Raw genomic sequence first — 20081 nt, forward strand, 5'->3', positions numbered from 1 at the left:
CCAACTCCTCAGTAATGTCCTAGTAGCAGTAAAGTGTATTTCCTTAATCCATTAACCTGTGAAAGTGGCAATAGAAAATGATGAAGAGCTCCTCTGAGACAATCCTTCTGGCTAAACCAAAACCTCTTCAGGATTGTTTCATCCAAATAGAAGCACTCAATCTTAAGGACAGCTTGGTCAAAAGCGATGCAGCACACTGACTGCAAGCCCAGGTCACCAGTAAGTGCTTTAGATTTACTTTTTACAGAACAGACGTGTCAAAATGATCTGGAACTGACCCTCCACATTTTATCTGACCTGACCTGCATCATTTTATGTTTCTTAAATAAACCAATAGAACCATAAAAATATCAGTCAGGTGTATGACATCTCTAGACCTTTATGGTTTTGATAAACAGAGAGAGGGAGCAGATAAATAGAGAGAAAAAGGGAAATTAAAAGAAAGTTGGATGTATAACTGAATTGTCCAACCCCCACACTTACTTCTGACTATTCCTGTCAAACTTTTTAGTTTCACGCATCACCTAATGCATTTTTTATGGCAGATTTACAGTCAAAATAATATTTTAGGTCCTTGATTACAGGTCATATTAGACAAAAGTAGGCTTGTCATTTAGCTACCACTGGTTTTGCGTTACTTAAAATGAACATCATGCTGTATGGAAGAAAACTAGCAATTGAGACCATGAACTCATTAGGAAACTGTTTACTGAGTTAATAAATTAAGTGAGAAATCAGGTAATTTCTCCATTAGAGCGCATGCTATCGGTTTTTATTGCCACAAACCAAGCTCCCCATGCTGGCTTTTACATAGAATGCAGGTTAGGACACTTTAATGTTGGCTTCACTTCGCAGACCCGGAAGCTCTGTTCATTATATACTGTATATTGTCAATGTACAGACAACCATCCAAAACTATGGAGCGTGGTGTTAAGATGGAGGAGGGGGTTAGAGGATAGAGAATGAACCTATTAACACCCACCCAGCCCACACAATTTCTAAGGTTTTCCCCCCAAACTATTCGTCAATATGTCAGCAACGACAACAATATCTCTGTGAAACTAACATACTGTCATCTCCATAGGGAAAGATTGAAAGGTAGAGATTTCTGTAGAGATCTCTCTGAAGCACCTGGACATATCTCTCTCTTTCAGTAGGACCATCAAGCCTCCAGGGCTCTCTGAGACACCACTGGGCCGGTTGATTGATTCCCCCTCAGAGATTAATCTAGATATTGACTGTGCAGTGTGAGTGTTGGTGTGTGTCTGGGAGTTTGAGTCAGAGAGGGAGAGAGACAGTGTCTGATAGAGACAGAGCCAGTGGGCTTGGTGATCTACGGCCTGTTTAGATCCTCATTTCCCAGAGTTCATAGCTCTCTTCCATCACCCCGCAGGCAGGGAGCCAAGCTTTTGCTCTCTCCTCCACGGTGGTCTAATTCATCCTCACTTAGGAAAGGTAAAGGCTGCCTCTGTCTGTCTCAACAGGTCCAAAGGCAACTCATTTTTATCACTTCACTTTGATCTGCGCTCTCTGTATTTCTTATCTTTATTGTGTGGATTGTGCAGTTGATCTCTTTGTTTTTGCTCCATGTACTCGGTGGAAAAGGAAAAGGAAACTCAGTCTCTAAAGAATTTCCTTAAGCAAAGGTTAAATAGGCAAAAATTGAGCCAAGGAAAGAAAAAAACCTTATTACAAGCCACGTGCACCCACCCACAAGCACTTATAAATCAAAAATCCAACACACAGAAAACACATGCAGAATTGTGCACACTTGCACTCCTACTCAGTCCCTGAAACTCTCTCATTTGAAAGCAGATAAGCCTTTAATTCAGCTAGATTCAAATAACTTTCTCTAAAGCTGATGGTAATAAAATGAGGATACTCTAGTATGGACAGGTAGATGCAGCTGGAGCAGGTGTATGTTGGTGAAACGGAGCCAAGAGCTTGATGCAGATTTGCAGTTCATTATATCCAGCTGTGCATTTGTAGCTCTGTGAGACCTTCGCTACAATGACACCTCCCTGACTCACACAGATGGCCGTCCACAGCTGATGACAAATCTGGCTGGATTTTGTGAAGAGGGTAGTATTTCTGTGAGGTGAATAGTAATGATTCATTTTAATGTAGGAGAGAAAACCCTGTTTTTTTGCACAAATGCAACAATGATTGAAACAGTTTTAGTCCACTTAGTCCAACGTCTTTCCCACATAAGAAGTTATGTATCGAAAAGCTGAGGAGTAAATAAAATATGCAAATGTATTGGAGGCTGTGTATTGCCCTGCCAATAATTGTTTGCACAATTTATTAGGTTATTGACGAGTTTAGAGGAGATGCCATTAAACTTAATGTTGTGGACATGAGACTGACTCTATTGAGGAGAGCAGCAGTCTTCATGCACTTACTGATTCATGTATATATTATTTGTAGAGCTGTCAAATTTACTACTTTGGATGAGCATCAAAAGTACATCATTTTGTACCAACTAAGCCTGAGAATCTGCAGCAGCAGCAATAATATCAGAAACAGTATTTCATGTTTCAATGTGCCTTGCAACGAATTGAAGACAAATTCAGACAGCATAAAGCCCCAGTCAGACCAAAAAGTAGCCGAGGGACTCATTTGTGCACGAGTTATGAAACAGGTAGTGCTTGTTGACCAGTGTTTTGAGTAATGCATTACTTAGCGTGTTTTTCGGGAAGTGATGTAAGGGAGTCAATCTCACTTACTGCTAGTTGTTCCAATACCAATACCAATACGAGTCCATTGAGAGTGTATATGATGAGGTCTGTTTTGAGGTTTTGTTAGTGGGAGAAAAGAAGTACATTAAGGCAAAAATGATGCCAAGTATTCAAACACTTGTTCACCCCAACCCCCCGAGTCTTCCATTTATAAGGCATTATATCAGAATGCATCCACATCCATATCTTTGGAGCTGGCAGGCAGGTTCATTAGGGGAATTGTTTCTCCATTCGTCATACTGCCTGATAATGGTCAGTGTCATTCATATCTAATATTTGTGGCACCATTTGCGTCAAAGGGAACCGGGAGGTGTACAGTGCTTGTGAGTGTGAATCAATTACGATGGCAGAAAAGAGTTTCTATATTTCTTGGCATGCAGCTTCAACATTGCATTTGACAGTCCTCACTGTATCAGCGTTCTACACTGACACCCAAATACATTGCATTAAGTGGTATGATCTTTGCAGTGTCTGTTTGGTCAAACTGAATGATGTTGAAGAGAACAAAAAAACCTATCCACTGGTAAAGACGTATGTTAATAATGGAAATGGCTATTATTTTGCAGTGTGACGAGCAGGTCAAGTTTATGGTTTATGGATTGCATTTTTTTGTTGTTCTTGTTTTGTTTTGGGGTGGCTGGAGTGGCTGTGGAAGAAGTATCCGGCTAGTTGCACTGTAATGTTAAGTAGTAAGTGGTCCAAGTTTTCCAAGCTGGTGTTGTAATCCACTTTTTCGCTGAACCGAAAGTTTCTGTGGTTTCGGTTGACATATATCTGTGATTTGGTCTTACTACTACTTTTTTGTTGTGTTTGTTTATAGGAGATGTAACTGTAATCAGTAGTAAGTTGCCATGATGAATCACCACTCTCCATTCTCTATTGTTGTTTTTTTTGGAGGCTTGTTACTGATTGCCTTGATTACTGATTCATGACCACTGTCTTTTAACGGATTTTACTATGGAAACTGGGGGGTATCATCAGAATTTCTTAAAATTTAACTTGTGACTTGCCTGACCTGAGCAATAACTTGACTTGCTCTATTCTCACCACAGTGGCTTGGGACTTGCTTAAAACTTGAGGGTTAAGACTTGAGATTTGTGCATGTGTGACTTATCCCACCTTTGGTAAAAAGAGGACCTAAGCGCTGTGCTCTGATGAAGCATATTCAGAACAGGTTCGTGCAGTATAGAGATTTATTAAGAATCAGCATAAAAATCTGCATTCTGAGTTGTGGAGTTGTAGCTACGGTCTTTTTTGTAAGACCAGAGGGGAGTACATTACATCAATCTGTTGCCTGCTGGTGATAAAAGCGTACATTAGTCTTTCACTGTTCTCTGGAGGGAGAAATTATCTGACCTTGCTGTATTTCAAAGGTGAAAGAAAAGCAGTTTGACCACTTCTCCAATGCGCTGTGAAATTTAAACTGAGACCACACATTCTAACACAGTATTTTGGGATTAGAGGGTTATGATTTAAAGTTTGCTATGGGACATTCTCAATGGGCAAAGTAAAAATTAATTTAGTAAGTAGCTAAGAACAGTAATAATAATGGTAATAATAATAATAATGATAATAAAAAATAATCAAGATGTGAGTTGATGAAATATGCTTTACAGGTGAAGCTCAGGCCACTGGTTGTGGTAAAATGCTTCCCACAATGTAGACTTTTCATTCGGTGTAATTAGAGAGTTGTTGTACTCCACATTAGAGGCTTCGGTGACAAATGACTTAACGAGCTACACAGGGAGTCCTAATTATTCTGCAATTAGAAATGTAATTATGGCTTGCTCCAACGGCTTGCTTGCTAGCTGGCTAGCAGCAGAGACAGAGTGAGCATCACATTTAACCGCCAGCTAATCTGTCACACATGGAAAGGTCTCCAATCACAGTCCCAGGAGTTAAACCTGTGGACTGAAAGGGACAGGGCTAAGCCATTAAGGTCTGCAATGCACCACTGCAAGCCCACGCTGGAAAAGTCCACAAAATACAGTTTCAGATCTACCTTAAATAAGTAACAACTAGGACATCAGTTGTGAACTGTTGAGGCAGGCGGGTTGCAATTGGATTTCCCTCAGCTTTTCAGTGCTTTGCTAAACAAATGTACAATTGACACCACATGATGAAATCAGTCTGCTACAAGTCAATAAGTGGTTTGGTTCAAAATGATGCAGATAACATATACCAGATACCTTATACCTCAAAGAGAACTGAGGTCAGAGTCTGTTGCTGTTAATTTGTCCAGCAGCAACCATTTATTCATTCAATACAAGCTATAAGTTGTGTTGGCATAAAGTTGGCAGTGTCAGCCAATCAAGTAACTGATAATGGATTTTTGTAATGTTACAGGTCTGTAGTTTGCTAATAATTTTTTGAGGGTTGCATAGAAAGAACTGTAATTTGGTGCTAATTAAGCACAAGACAATTTTTTACATGTTGTATGTTCAGCTGACCCGCTGTGCACAAATTTAGAGACTTATGGTTATGCTATTTTTTAATCTATTGTAATTAATGAATTTGAAGGGTACTAACTTAACTTAGTCTCTGAACTCATAATTGGATAAAAATTACATAGTTCCAAGAAATGTCTTATTACTAAATAATTTGGAATAAACACCCCTAAAGAAAAAGCATGGCATCCACTGTGCAAGACCCTGAATGATACAATATACAAAAAGCAGAATCAGCTTCCTCTGTGTTGACATTTATCTTGCTCAACAATGCCAAGATGAACTGGTAAGACAAAGTATGGCTACAATGCACTGGTGAAGATCATTGCTTTCAGGGTTTGGGTTAAATCCATTAGAAACTTTAAACTTAGTATTCCAGGGTCCTGATCTGTTTTTGAGCTGACAATTAGTTTTCTAGTATTTTTTTGCTTTAGGTTAGACATTTGCACTGATTTGGCCGAAAATATCCAAGGTCATGGGTATGTGTGTGAGGCCATATTGATTCCTGCAGGATATAATTCATCTTTCCAGCAGGGGTAGCACTGTAGGGTCAGGTGAACAACAGTAACCTTGGAACTGAAATGGTTTTCGCTGCCTTGCCCAAGGATATTGCAGGGCAGACACCGGGTCGCATAGCCAAACAAAAGGCATGATACCGCCATATTATTATATATTATATGTATGTTTCCATACTCACACACTTTTATATGATTTCATATGTGATCATTATATACTTTCAATGGTTTCAGTGACTGAGATTCTCCTGGTTCCCTTGTGACATTGTGAGAACACAGAAAACAAGCTACAAAATAAGTGAGCATATTGTTCAGGGTCAGTGTGTGTGTGTGTGCCATGCTCGCAGGCAGTGCTGGGACCCATGCACTACAATACTATGTTGTAGTAATGAGGCACTTGTGCCAGTGATGACAGATGAGGGCTAAAAGGGTATAGCCCTACTAACTCCACCCTGAGCTCTGGATGACCTGCCAGCTTGGCAGTCTTACTCTGCTTTTAACCATCAGAGGCTCAGCCCTTCTGGAGGCTTTGGGCTGCATTTTAAATTGGTGTCCAAACTACACACCAGAGTTCAGATGCACTATGAGTGGTCCAAAGCACTGTTTGTTTATTTTCCTCAAAAGGTAATTTATAATGGAGCTTTACATTTCCATGAGCCAGGTTACAAGATTAGAGGCATTAAACGTCAATATTAATATAATTCTATATCCTGTGAATTATTCAGGAAGCATCCTGTCTGGCTTTTGTACAGATTAAAAAAATAGGGTAATGTAAATAAAATAAAATAAAATAAAAAAATCTTTATTATTTCTTTCTTTTCTAGGGTTTTCCTTATTATATTTTTATGTTATGTTTATCTTGCCTTGACTTTTTCAGGGGTCTTACGGCTGCTACCTTGGCCAGGCCTCTCTTGTAAAGGATATTTTTGATCTCAATAGGAATTCCTGGTATAATAAAGATAGAAAAAAATATATATCTGTGTAAGCTTTTAGCTTTCTACCTCTTGTGCATAGGCAAAATTCATGTATATCTGAGTAACCTATATGTGGGTGTAAGTGTGTCTGTATATAGGTATGTGAATGTCTTTGTGTATATAACATATCTTTTACAAATGATTGTTTTTTTTTATGTGCTGGGCTGTGAGAAAGCCCCTTGATAATAAAGTCAACACAGCTGAGATAAAGAACCGAGACACATTTGGGATCAGACTTTTAATTGGACTTAAATTCACATAAATAACATTGGTTCATATATATTTAGTATATTATACAACTTTATATAATATATATTTCCCCCTATGATTTACATTCCTCTCTGGCTAAAATCATCTCTTATATCTATGGAAACAAAGCCTTGCATGAATGCAACGCTGCTCTTTTTGTGCTGTTTATCAAGGTCCAAATGCCAAAAGGAGAGGAGTGTGTTTCTCATGAGTTGTAAAAAATTATTTCCCAAGTTACACAAACAGAAAAGCAAAAAGGAGAATCTATTGCATTGTCTCTAGGGTATTACACTGCACTACAATGCGTGGGTAGCTATTGAAAATCATTCACTGTATATATTTTACTGTATTGACTTGTGACACAAAGAAAGAAAGAGCACTGCAAACTATCTGATATGCATGGCAATGAACATTTCGCGTCCGAGTGTTCTTGTCATGGTTTATTTTTTTTTGCAAAAAAGAAAAGAAAAGAGAGAATATGCTTGACACAAGATAAGAATCTCCATCATGAAGTTAAGAAAAGAGTTATGAACCTGTAGCAAGGTCACATAATCATGCAGTGACCCAGCCAAGCACACTTGCACAGATGAGTTGAGCTTGTCAGTCTGGATCACAAATCAACACATGGCCGTTTCGAGCCTATGACCGACATTATTCAACAAGATGGGTGGATATCTGAAAGTCAGGTAACATTCACTAATCTCCGTGACAGAAAGAAAATAACCCTCATACTGGTGCTCCTCCTGTGTTACCTTTGACCAGTGGATTATCTGAGGTTGCCTGTTGCGCTCAGGCAATCGATACCTCTATCAAACAATCATGACTGACGCATCACACAATTGCCCTAATTTTACTACCTTTCCATAGCTGAGAGTTTTACATCACTGGACCTCTGCTTTCAGTCATCAATAAGTAACCACGTTTTCTAGCAAATGATCAGTCTGTGTGTTGCAGGAGTACGTCATAGTCAAGTAAATCATAGCCGGTCAATACAAATGTTACATGACATTCAACATTACGTACATACCAGGTGATGTGTAAAAAGAGTGAAAACGGCCATGAGGTTTTCATGTCAAATCGAACTAGATGGTATATAAAACATCTGGTTTTTCAACACATCCTCAAGTGTCACTTTGTCACAATCCTTCCCTTCCCACAGTTTCCTGCTACACGACCTCTTAAATCTGCATAAACTATGATACATATTTGATTGTCTGAATCAGAGCCGCTACCTGAATATCAATCTAGAGTAAAACTGTCACCCACACTAGGCCTTCAAATCCAAATAAAAACTAAACAATGGATCCAGCAATTGCTGTTATTTGAATAGTGATGACAAAAAGAGTTTGAGGTCCAGTATGTTGTAAGCAAATGTGCAGGTGAGTCAGTATCTGATGAAAAACAAGAGCTGGTAGGCTATTTAAATTACCCAGTGAACCGGTGTGGGATCCTACAATGTTTCATGCATTTATCACGACAAGGCCAACTTAAGCAAAACATGATGTGTGTGTGCATGTGTGTGTGTGTTAACAAATCACAGAGGAAAACACAATCATGCCATGACATTGCGACATACAGCAAGTTAAAGTGTTAACCCCCTCCTTCCCTGAATAGTCGACAACTTGAACTTTTTTTAAAAACAGCTATTAGTTTACCATTTCATCATGATAAAAAGCGCATAAACATCATCATAATCATATCCCTTTTCTAAACAAGATAAAGTTACTATATGCTATAAAGAGAGACCTGAGGAGGGAAAGTCACTGGTTGTGTTCATAGCACAGTGAAAAAAAAAACATTTTTAACTTTACAGCAGGGGCTTCTCTTTTATTATTGAATTGCTTTTAGTGCACAGATTAGGTGTAAGCAAGACAAAATGTTAGTTTTAATAGTGGTTTATTGCAATACACTTTATTATTATAGTTATTAACATTAGGTAATCATTATGAATTATTGACCATAAATCATTATCTAAATATGAGTTAGAGAATAAGGTGATTTTCAGACGAATGAACACAACCAGCAGTAGTGCTATTTGTCACTTTCCCTCCCCATTACATCCCTGCAACATCGCTCTACTTTCATACTCATAGAGGGGAAATTGTGTTAATTAAAAAGTGCATCATGAATATGTTGAGATTAATAATAAAAGTAAACCATCTTTTTTGTCATAAATAACACTTTTTCCTCTAATATTCAATAAACCTCTTATTATACAAGTCGAGTAGTCACATGATGCAAATCTACCCCCTGTGATCTTCATATCTGGGAGCAACGTTAATACTTCCTGAAACTTGGAAGCAACGACACGGCAATACAAACAGGACTGCTGCGTCAAAAAGACTTTAGCAACGGCCACTTACAGCGACTGAGGGTACAACACATGAACAGTGACACCAGAAGATTTGTAACGCACCCTGTAGTTATGCAACACAAAAAGTCCACAGCGAGCATGTATTCGCATTAGCAAGATGATAGCATCTAGATCGTACAATAAAGTGGACTCAAGGAAGACACATCCACATTTAAAGAAATAAATTCGATGAGAAAGTTATATGAGAATATTAATGCCACTCTCATGTCTCTAGCCAGCAGGTTAGCTTAGCACTGGAAACAGCTAGCCATGCTCTGTCCAAAGTCCACCTAGTAGTGCCTTTAAAGTTCATAAACGTACACTTTGTATCTTGTTTGTTTAAACCATAAAAAAGAGAAATGTAAAATCGACATTGTTGTGGCTTTATAGGAAGAAATGTGATAGAGCTATCAGGCTGGAAACCATCCCATCCTTACGCGATGCTAAGCTAATCCAACTGCTGGCTTTGGTTTCGTATTTAGCATACTGACATGAAAGTGGTACCGATCATCAAAGTGTTGCCAAGAAAGTTGTGTCAAATCTAATTTTGTTTTTGTTAAATTTAGTAGTACATAGTTAGACATAAATATGTATGTCTGAATCTGTGTTTTATTTTTTAAATCTACCTCAGATGAGACATAGAGTAACTGCTGTTCACATGTTGTAACTTCAAACTGTAAATGGTTGAAGAGAACATTCCCTCCTTGGTCTTCTGCCCAGGGTCAAACAGAATAAATCAAAAAGGAAGACCTTAAATGGTCAAGAAAACCAGATGTCCAGCCCTGCCCTCAGTGACTCCAGGGCATCAGATGAATTTTAGGTCTACTGCTGTTTGCAGTTAACAGACCTTGTTCCCATTCACTGATGTATTTGCAAAGCATTGGATGGCTACAAACTAACAGGACTCATTTTTCCAGACTGGTGTGCATATTTCCAACACCTTCTAAATCCATAAGAAAGTAACTGGTCCACTCTTAATGCAGAGGATAGAGCAGAACTCAGTCACACTATCAATGTCTTTTAGCTCCCAATCAACCTTTCAGTCACTGGGCCTGAGTGGACTCTGCTAGGCCATTGGTAGGCCTTTCTCAGTGGCAGGTCTTCATCCCCGTCAAGTATGGTGACTCTTGTCGGCACAGGCCCATCTGCTGCTGTTGCTGCTCTTGAAGATCTGAGGCCAAACCATCGACAAAGTCAGGGACGGGTAGCCCTGAGAGTATCATGACCGACTTGTTCCAGATCATGAAAGTGGGTACAACAGGCAGGAGGAAGGAGATTTCGAAGGTGTGAATGTGCTGGGAGTTCATGGCATCATGGAAGGACAGTGAATTGTTGTCATAATCCAGCAGGACACCCAGCCGCCTCAGCTGCAGACTTGCCTCCACCAGCATCTCCTTGCCGTCATGGCGCACCATAAAGTTGTTGTTGCAGCGCGAGAACACCCATGAGGATGAGTTCTTGCCACTCCATTCGTTTTTCGGGGCTGATTTGTAAGCCACGCCGATGGCATACCTGCAGGGAGGGAACATTTTGGAATGCATTAGTGATCTAAAAAACAGTGTCCTTCTTAATGACTTTACTTGCACAGTCAAGCTACCTCATGCTGAGGACACACAAGATAGGCACGGGCCCTTTGGGTCTTTCCTGCATGAAGAAGTCTACTTCAGAGCCAATTAGTGAAAAGAATATAAATAGGATAAGAGTATACACTGTGTGTGGCGAGTGCGTGTCTGTTGTGTGAGGGTTTGCATAACAGCCTAGATTTAAACTCCCTACAGAAAGATATTTTGGTTTATCAAGCCTCCTTGAAGGCTTATATAATGCAATCTTGTGCATTCGTGTTTCTTACCATGTGGATGCTCCCAGTAGAACCTCCCAGTAGTGGCAACCGCTGTCAATGAAGACATTACCAGCAGCGCCATAGGAGCCCGTTCCGCTGAACCGCTCCGGTGTGTGGCTCTTCTTCAGCGAGCTCTCATCCTTCTCCATGGTCAGACAGTCGTTGGACAGACGCAGCTTCTTGTGGGCCGTCTTTGGGTCCAACTTAAAGGGTTGACCTGGAAAGAGACAACATTTTGTGCTTTAAATTGTCTATTACTGTGTTTTGGCAGCTAATGTTGCTAATGATAATGACCATAATCATCATTATCACTAACATCATTATCATCTTCATTTTTTTTATGCAATATAGCAATCTATCTTAAACATGATGCGACATGGTGGAAAATCATTCAAAATAACTAAATTGAAAATAATATAAGAAATACAATAATAAAACTCCCCCTACACTCAAAATATCTGCTTGTTTTTACAATTGCATGTTTGAGCTTTTAAGGGGAGGGGCCTACAGGCATAATATGCGACATCCAACATCTGGTCCAGTATGCAACTTATACAAGGGTGATGTAGAAACTTCAAACCACCAGTGCACATACACAGAGAATTGACTTTACAGTGAAGTAGGAGATATCTTTGACTTAAAAAAAGGACCAATTTGCATCTTTATAGATTCAGGAATATTTAATGCTGTAGAGGGAGTAGATGCCTTTCTAAGACGCACTGTTGCTGATTATTTGTATATACACTCTCTCTTAATACATGTCTATGGATCTTTAAGGTAATCAATCAAAGATCACAAGCAATTTTTCACTCTTTTCTATCATGTTTGATAGATGTCTGCCCTTTTGTTCATGTCTGAATATTATGAGAAACTCACACTACACAAAAGGGCAGCAACTGAAAGCAGTCATTATGTAACTTTAAGCTCCTCAAAGCTTTAAGTTCTGTTTTCATTGTTTTATTTTACAGATTATAGCTGCAGTGTAAAAAAAGAATTGTTAGCAACAAACCCAATAACAAACACTACAAAATGTCAAAATTTAGTTTTTGCTTATAAATCGGAGGCAAAATTAGAATATTTGTCTCTTAGTCACAGTGATGGAGTTCCTAATTCACCTAAGAAAATAACAAAAATCATGTTGTACACCCTCTAGTCCACAGGAAAGAAAGCATACAGTTTCCTATATACACTTCCAACATAACTTACAACTAACAAAACATTCATTTGAAGTCGTGTTTCTGGACACGGATAAATGCAATATTCCTCCTCCTTTTTTTTAGCCAGCTGCTGGGCAGGTAGCATACAGAGTTTATCAGAGCTTTTTCCCTGAAAACAGCTACCTGCTGTGGCTGGAAATTGGGTGGGTTGATGAGCGTGAGAGTAAATCAAAACAATAAAGTCGCGGGCTGTAAAATCAAAACAATGAGCTGAAATACACTAAAGTGCTCTGTAGAGCTGAGGGGAGCTGCAGAGTTGGCTGATGATTCTCTGTGCATTCATCACTACAAGAAACTCTTTTCACATTATGCATTTGATCAATTGTTCTTGCTTATTTTGTGTTTGGAAAAAGGCAGAAGATATCACAACATCAGAAGGTGAAAAAGATGCGAGTAAGAATAAAAACTAGAGCAAAATTTTAACTTAGAGCAGCAGCAAAAGAAGATAATAAATAGAAAGCGGGGTTGAGAAGTACTCAAAGAGAACTCACAGGGAGAGACAGAAGAGGAGAATGTTTGAAATACGAGGGCGAGAGTCTAAACTTCAAAGCCTCTCACAGCCTTTGGTGAAAATATTTCATAACAGTGGAGGAAGCCACCCGGCATTCTCCTCTTTGCCTCCCATCACACAGACTTGGAAATTAGCTGAAGGAAATAGCCTTCACTTCCACTGCAGTAGGTAGGGGTCTGGGCTATTCAGTGGAAATGCTGCTATCCGGTTGCAACAATTCAATTTGCAATGACACCAGTAATTTGGGTGTAATAGGTGGAAAATTGAGAAGGTAAAACTAGGTGACTGGCAGAGAGAGAGAGAGAGAGTTAAGGAGTCAGGAGGAGAGGAGAAGTTGAGGGGATAATATGAGGCAAAAAATTCGGCAGAGGATCCCCCTCTCTCTACCTCTCTATGTGCATGTATGTATGTGTGAGTGTGTGTGAGTAGGCTTCATGGAGGTCAGCCACGTCCCTTCCAGACCTGACATTTAACTCTGACACCTCTCATCTCATCTCTCAGCCTCCCTGAGCCTCCCACGGCTTAATGAGCAACACAATGAGGACCTCCTCCCCTCTCTCTATCTGTCCTTTCCTTCATCTCTCTTCCCCCATTCTCATTCTCATCCTCTCTATCCTCTCTCCCCTCTCACACACTCCCCTCCAATAATCCGTGTGGTGAGTGTGTGTTACCGCGTGTGGATATGAGACGATGAGGCCAATGTGCTGCTGGCAGCCAATTACATTAATGCGCTCTCTTCTTTGAACTGCTTATCGCTGCCAGCGCAGCCATTTCCAAACACTGGGGCTCTGTCATGCCTTTCCAGGGGATGACTCCTGAGAGCCCGGGCTGGGCCTGAGGTTGGGGAAGGGGAGACGCACGTGACGGTAGAGGACAAGCAGACACACAACTCCGGCCTATACACAAGCAGACATACATCGAGTGGCCAAGTGGAAATGTTTTGAACCAACGCCAGCAGGATTCTTGTAAATGGAAAAAGTCATGCATAATAAGCTTGGGTTTAAATGGTGAATTCTTCATATGTGAGAATAAATGTGTATGCAGGATACTCCAAATAAAAACGGAATTTGGAGGTTTACACATGCAAAATGGCAGGTGTACTACTAAAACAACTGTTGCACAACTGTTTTAACTGCCATAGTGTTGGCTGATTGGCAAAGTGTACTGTTCCTAATTTTCTTACAGCCACAAATGCATCATTGTCTCCAACTGGTGTGTTGTGAACAGCTTATATACATTTTTAAGTGTAATTTTGACTTCCTGTTTTGAGGAACCTGCAAGCCATGTCTACACCCAAAATGAGCCACAAGCTCAATGGTGGAGAGTATTGTACTATGTAATATTTTGAAGTACTAGTATTTTGTTTCGTGTATTTTAATTTTATGCTACTTCATACTTTATACTTTTAATTTATACTTTCACTTAATTAAAGAATCTGAGTCCTTTTTCCACCACTGAAGATCATTCATGTTGTAGAGTCGCCATTAAATTAATAGACCTGAAGTATAGTGGTAGTGGGAGTATATATATATTTAAATATATAGTGCTATTTGCTAGCAGCACTCAGAGAACATGCCAAATGTGATTTCTTCCGGAGTGCTCAGTGCCGGCCTAAAGGCGCAAGGAACACTCACTGTGTGGGGTTTAATATATCAGCAAGAAATTTCAAAATAAGAAAGTAAATGCACATGTCTAAGTAAAGTTCAAAAAGAAAAATATTTTCACAAACACACACACACACACACATAAAATGAAAAAAATAGGGATGACACTAACACACTCTCATTCTGTCAGATTCAAAATTACAAGAAATAAAAACAAGACAGGAAAATGGAAGAAACTGGACTTCTTAGCACTGTCTGTGATTAGTCAGCTCCCTCTCTGTAATACAGAAGTAATTAGAGATGTTTCCAACTGTCTGCTGAGGTGATAACTGCTCTCTGATGACTGCCTTGAGCTGTGCATTGTTATGAAGTGGGAAGTCTTTAATGGAAACTTGTAAAACACAAAAAAAGTTACAGTATCAAGGGAAAAAGAGGAGAGAAATTAAAAGGGCTACTACTGAGGGAGCATTTATAAAAAGCAATTTCATTCCAACTTCATTTTCCTGGGTCCTTGTTGAAATACTTGCAGTGGGATAGCATCTGGATAATCGACTTTATTTCAATTCAGTCAATTTCACTCTTCTTCTTTTTTTTTTTCTTTTTTTTTTCCTGGCTCACATTTTTGCTGAGGGATAGATTGAGCTACCATTGTAATGAGGGAGATTGAAAAAAAAAAGATTCATTTCACTGCATAACTAAACAATTACTGCATAAAGAGCAGGATCAGGGACACAGAGAGCTCTCTAGACACATGAGAGGTTGAACACAAGCGTATATCTTTTCAAATCACTGCATGTCATTAAAATGTATGGCTGCATGCCACTTGGTTCCTAATTGACTGATCCATATGTAATGTGGTATGTAATCCAACAGTGCTGACTACTAAGACACAAGATATACACTCTTGAGTAGGAATGTATTGATATATTGCGATATATACTCTCACACCTGCGTCAGTAGCTGCAACAAGGCACAAGCCGCAGATGAAGACTACTATCATATCCTGTTTAAAATTGGAGGTGTCGCAGCTTTTTGGCTTCCCTAAGCCAGAAAAAATAACAGACAAGACATGGCAATACATATGAGGCCGTGTTCTGTAGTCGACAGCGGAAACCTCAGAATAAAATGATTATTTAATTTGATAAAGAACATAATAAAAAGACAAATAAAAGAGAGAAATAAAGTAATCTTTTCCAGTCATAATTTGTTTTCAATCTCATATTGGAAAAGAAAATAATTTTGTGAACCTAGTAATGTGAATTGTACGTTACATCCCTACTGATTACATTAAAGATGGATCAATCGTGTAACATGGCTGGGGATGTAAAATAGCAAAGCAGGTGTATGAGATGCATAGCAGGAGGTTCACGTGCATCAGATCTGGTCTTTTCAGCTCTTACTGGGCAATTTGTGGCTCTTTCTGCTCAACTTCTACAAAAACTGAAAATATCTTTGTTAAGTGGAGAGCAAACAGAAGACAGAAGACAAACAGAAGTGAGTGATGTTCTCCAACTTCACCCTTTAATGAACTCAGCAGAGTCCACAGAGACCAGTGCTAGAAAAATCATTTTCAGTAAGGCTTTTGCTTAGAATTCTGCTGTGATTAAGAAGCCGTTTTCCAAAAGAAAGTTTCTGTGTTGGTTCACTTCAGTAAAAGCACGTGTAAGAACCATTGTACTATTGGCTGTGTGTGTAAGATAATCATTCATTAAAACTCAGATCCCGTCTTAATGATACAAGTCTTCTTTACTCCTGTATCAAGGCACATGCACTCATTGAGTTACACCAACCCCCCATTGTCGAGGTGTGATGTGCTGTGCTTTCAGAGCTCAAATTCAGTCTGTTGGCCGTCTTAAAGAAAAAACCCTCTGCCATTTTAACGCACACCCTCAGTTAATGTTTGATGTTAAATCTCTGCTCTAATTATCTTGTTCTCCACTCTCCAAGAAAATGTGACTTAATTTTTGCATCCATGACAGGCCGCCTAAAAGCAGAAATATGTAATCTTTTAAAATTAATAATGCCTTCTTGTATCCTGCCTGTATTAGATAGAGTATGGTGCAACATTAAAACAGGGGGTTGCTGCGGCATATTCTGCTAATGAGAAAAACTGATTGGGCTGTCAGATTGCACATGTCCTGGGTGGCAGTTCTAATAAAGCAAACACATTTATAGTACAGACAGGTCAGCTGAAAGTTCAATGCCATTAAGTGAGATGGCTTAATATCAGCACCAAAGAGCTGAGATGATGTCACAAATGCAGCACTAGATACTCATCTTTGCAGCACTTGGAAGGTGGCAACATGTGGAAAGGCTGGTGTTATTCTCTAGCCTCCCTACGGTAAACAAGTCTCTTAAAAAGACCAATACCAACAATGCGCTTGCCAGTCTCTCAATACTTTCCTACTATCCTAACATGTCTGTTGCATTGACGCCCCAGGGCTACTGGTTCCTTAAGAAGAAGTAAATGCATAAAAATGAGTCACAAATATGGAGTTTCATTTTTAAATGTAATTTCAGAGCACTGTAGTAAATAATGCATTTACTGAAGTCTATTTCCATCTGCAGATAACAGTGGCGGTGTATGGTATATGGGAATAAGCTATCAGACTTTGTCTAGACAGGCAATACTTGTAAGGTTAATTCATTGTTGTGTTTAGTCTTTACAGGGGATTTTTTGACAAAAAAGAAAAATATAGAATATCACCAACCTTTTCCTTTAAGGGAGATGGAGTCCCCCTGGAGATGTTCCTGTCAGTCTAAAGTTTAAAGTTTAAAGTGCGACCTTCCTATGCTTGACAAGGAAATATTTCAGAAGCACTGTGACTTTCCTCTCCTGTTCTTTTTTGCATTTTATTTTATTTTATAGTTGGCATTTTAGCCTTTATCTGACAGTTCATAGTAGAGACAGACAGGAAATATGGAGAGAGAGCAAAGGGAGTGACATGCAACAAAGGTCTCACTGCTGGAATCCCACCTGGGACATCACACAGTATACATCATATACCTCTATTCCATGGGGACACCCCTCTATCCTCCTTGTCTATCCTCCCCTTCTCCTCTTTGTCTTTTTGTACCCCCAACACTCCTCTCTCTTCATATCTCCTCTTTACCTCCCACTGTTTACTTTAGAGACTGGGTGGTAGCTTGAGGCCTGTCATCAGAGATGCATGCTGGGTAAATATTATTGCAGGTCCTTTAACAGACAGTAAAGAGGTACGTGTACCCCTGGGGCACCTTGACATGTGATATTTTCAGCCTGGATTTGAGCTGCTTACTCAGTGCAGGGACTAGAAACACATTCTGTACATGCACACACACACTCACACACACGCATACATACTATCTGGTTTGTTGGCTGACTCCCCGGTTCATACACACAATATGGACGCCCAGAATAGTTTACCAACAGAATGACGAACATCATAAAGTCAACAGTCCAGTGTTTGACTGTCAGCACAGTGGTTGCCTAAAGGAAGGCCAGTATGCATTCAGATTAGCTCTTGTTTTCACACAAACAATATGCTCACTCAAAATAGAGCCCAGCCTTCACATGTAAACAATAGAGCTGCTACATAAAGACATATTTAAGCCTGGATTTATGTTGTTTGATACTCCTACTTGACACCCTCCTGCAGCTTTGTAATACAAAATGACAAAAGTGGATGTTGATGTATGGAGGCTTTTACTCTGTGGGACAGGTGGTCAGTACTCAAGTATTGAGTACAAATTTGATTTACTTGTACTTACTTGAGTCTTTTCTTTTCCTGCCACTTTCGTACTGCTCGACTACATGTCAGAGGAAGGTATTGTATTTTTACAGGTTAATTTACTAAATAAAACACAAAGACCTTTTACAATATGATATTTTGTAATACATTTAACTACCCAACACTTTATATAAGTGCAGCTGAACCGATTATAAGACTGAAAATTACTATTATTATTATTTTTTCCTGTAAAAACATTTCATGGTTCCAGCTTCCAGAAGGATTTGCTGCTTTTTCTTACATTTATTTTTTTTTAATTTTGAAGCATAGTGAAGGTGTCACTTTGGGCTCTGGAAGAGGACCCGTTCCCTTGATAGGTAAAATGATTATTATTTACAGGTGATTATACACTAAGGAAAATATACCTATGAATAATATATTCAATTTATGCTATTAGATTCTCCTAAATGCTACACACTGGACCTTTAAGTAACATGTTCTATAAGGACTTTTACTTGTAACAGAGTATTTTTAAGTATGGTATTAATACTTCCATCAACACTGCAGCTGGTCAAAATTGCGGAAGCACACAATCGTACCACTATCGCCTGTCAGGGTGTGGGAGAATATTTAGGAAACTAGGATTCTTGGCCAATTTTAAAATGCATCATTGATTCACATTTCCCAGGACTGAACCTGACTGTGACTGACCTGCATCTGGGGCACTAGTTTAGCGAAGAGATACAGATACAGAAACATACTGTATACAAATACTGTAAGACCACTGTAACAATCTATGGCCTATATAAGCTGCTGATACGACTATGTCTAAATTTGAACCATTTCCTCTGTCCTAAATTAACAAACTGCTTTCCTCTTCTACTGCAACTTTGTTTTTTGTTGGTGTGAATTCATTACTGAGACAGACAGCCAATTAAAGAGCATAAACAGAGCAGAGTCTAATAAAAGCGGTCTAAATTAATTTGGGTTCTTGTTCTGTCAGCAGCCACTCTAATAAATTGTGACCAAACTCAGATGCAACCTTAATTTAATTTCATGCTTAAGAATGACTAAAAATACGGTGCTTTAAACACAAATATAATGATTATTATGTTGTCAGCCAGGAGACGCGGCTTTGACTTTTTTAATGTTAAAAGGACTGGATACATACTTGGACTTGAATTAATTAGATAGGCTTCATTATTTTTGTTTTTCATACTAGAAAAATCTAGGAATTTATCTGTATTTACTGAAAAAATAGATAAAAAATCTGAAGTCAGTTAAAATCTGTGCAAAACCTAAATAAGAAAAAACATCGAACCCATTGACTTATGATTTAGAAACTGTAACTGGACAGGCATAATGTAATTTTGCCCATCTAGTGTATGTGCTTTGCTCAGGTCTGGACTTTATTATTGGGTAAAAAGCAGCAGATTGAGGGCACTCATGTCTACAGACACTCATCCCTGCAAAGAGCTATTTGGTGTATTTTATTCGCTCAACACTCTCCCTCTCAATCTGTCACTTTCCATTTACTTTCATACTCTCTCTCTCTCTTCTCTTCACTCTCCTCCTCTCTCTCTGAAGACCAGTGTACGAAACCTACGTCATACGCTGGCGTCTGTTGGCAGGTACACCGGCGCACCGGAGTACCCGGCGCCCGGTCATAGCAATAAAAGGTCACACATGCATGCAGACGCACGCTTCTGAACTGCCTTCCTCTTCATCATACTTAATTCATACCTGTTTCAAGAACATGTCAGTTACTTAACATGTTAGCTGTGAGCATCTAACTGTGTTACGTCTACAGTATATACTACAGCTTTAGTGCCACTCAGCCACTCTGTGCTGATGAGTGGTTTTATTGGAGTGAGTTTGGTTTGACCCAAAAAGCCGGTGAAAGCTTTAAGACTTCACAACAGG

The 20081-nt window shown here is 39.2% G+C and overlaps 1 protein-coding gene across 1 annotated transcript in view; it reads right to left on the minus strand.

Annotated features, from left to right (window-relative positions):
• Positions 1-8698: 8698 nt before the first annotated feature.
• The window catches only part of mid2 (midline 2), an 88829-nt gene continuing 77446 nt past the window's right edge, over positions 8699-20081 (minus strand). The window contains exons 10-11 of the mRNA XM_035668966.1: positions 11126-11333; positions 8699-10788 (exon numbers count right to left, since the gene is read on the minus strand). Of these exons, the coding sequence (XP_035524859.1) occupies positions 10365-10788; positions 11126-11333 (632 nt within the window). The 3' untranslated portion in view covers positions 8699-10364. The remainder of the gene's footprint in view (positions 10789-11125; positions 11334-20081) is intronic.

This window comes from Morone saxatilis, unplaced genomic scaffold, assembly GCF_004916995.1.
Source record: "Morone saxatilis isolate NCDOM2014 unplaced genomic scaffold, NCSU_SB_2.0 Contig22, whole genome shotgun sequence".
Taxonomy (NCBI): Eukaryota; Metazoa; Chordata; class Actinopteri; family Moronidae; genus Morone; species Morone saxatilis.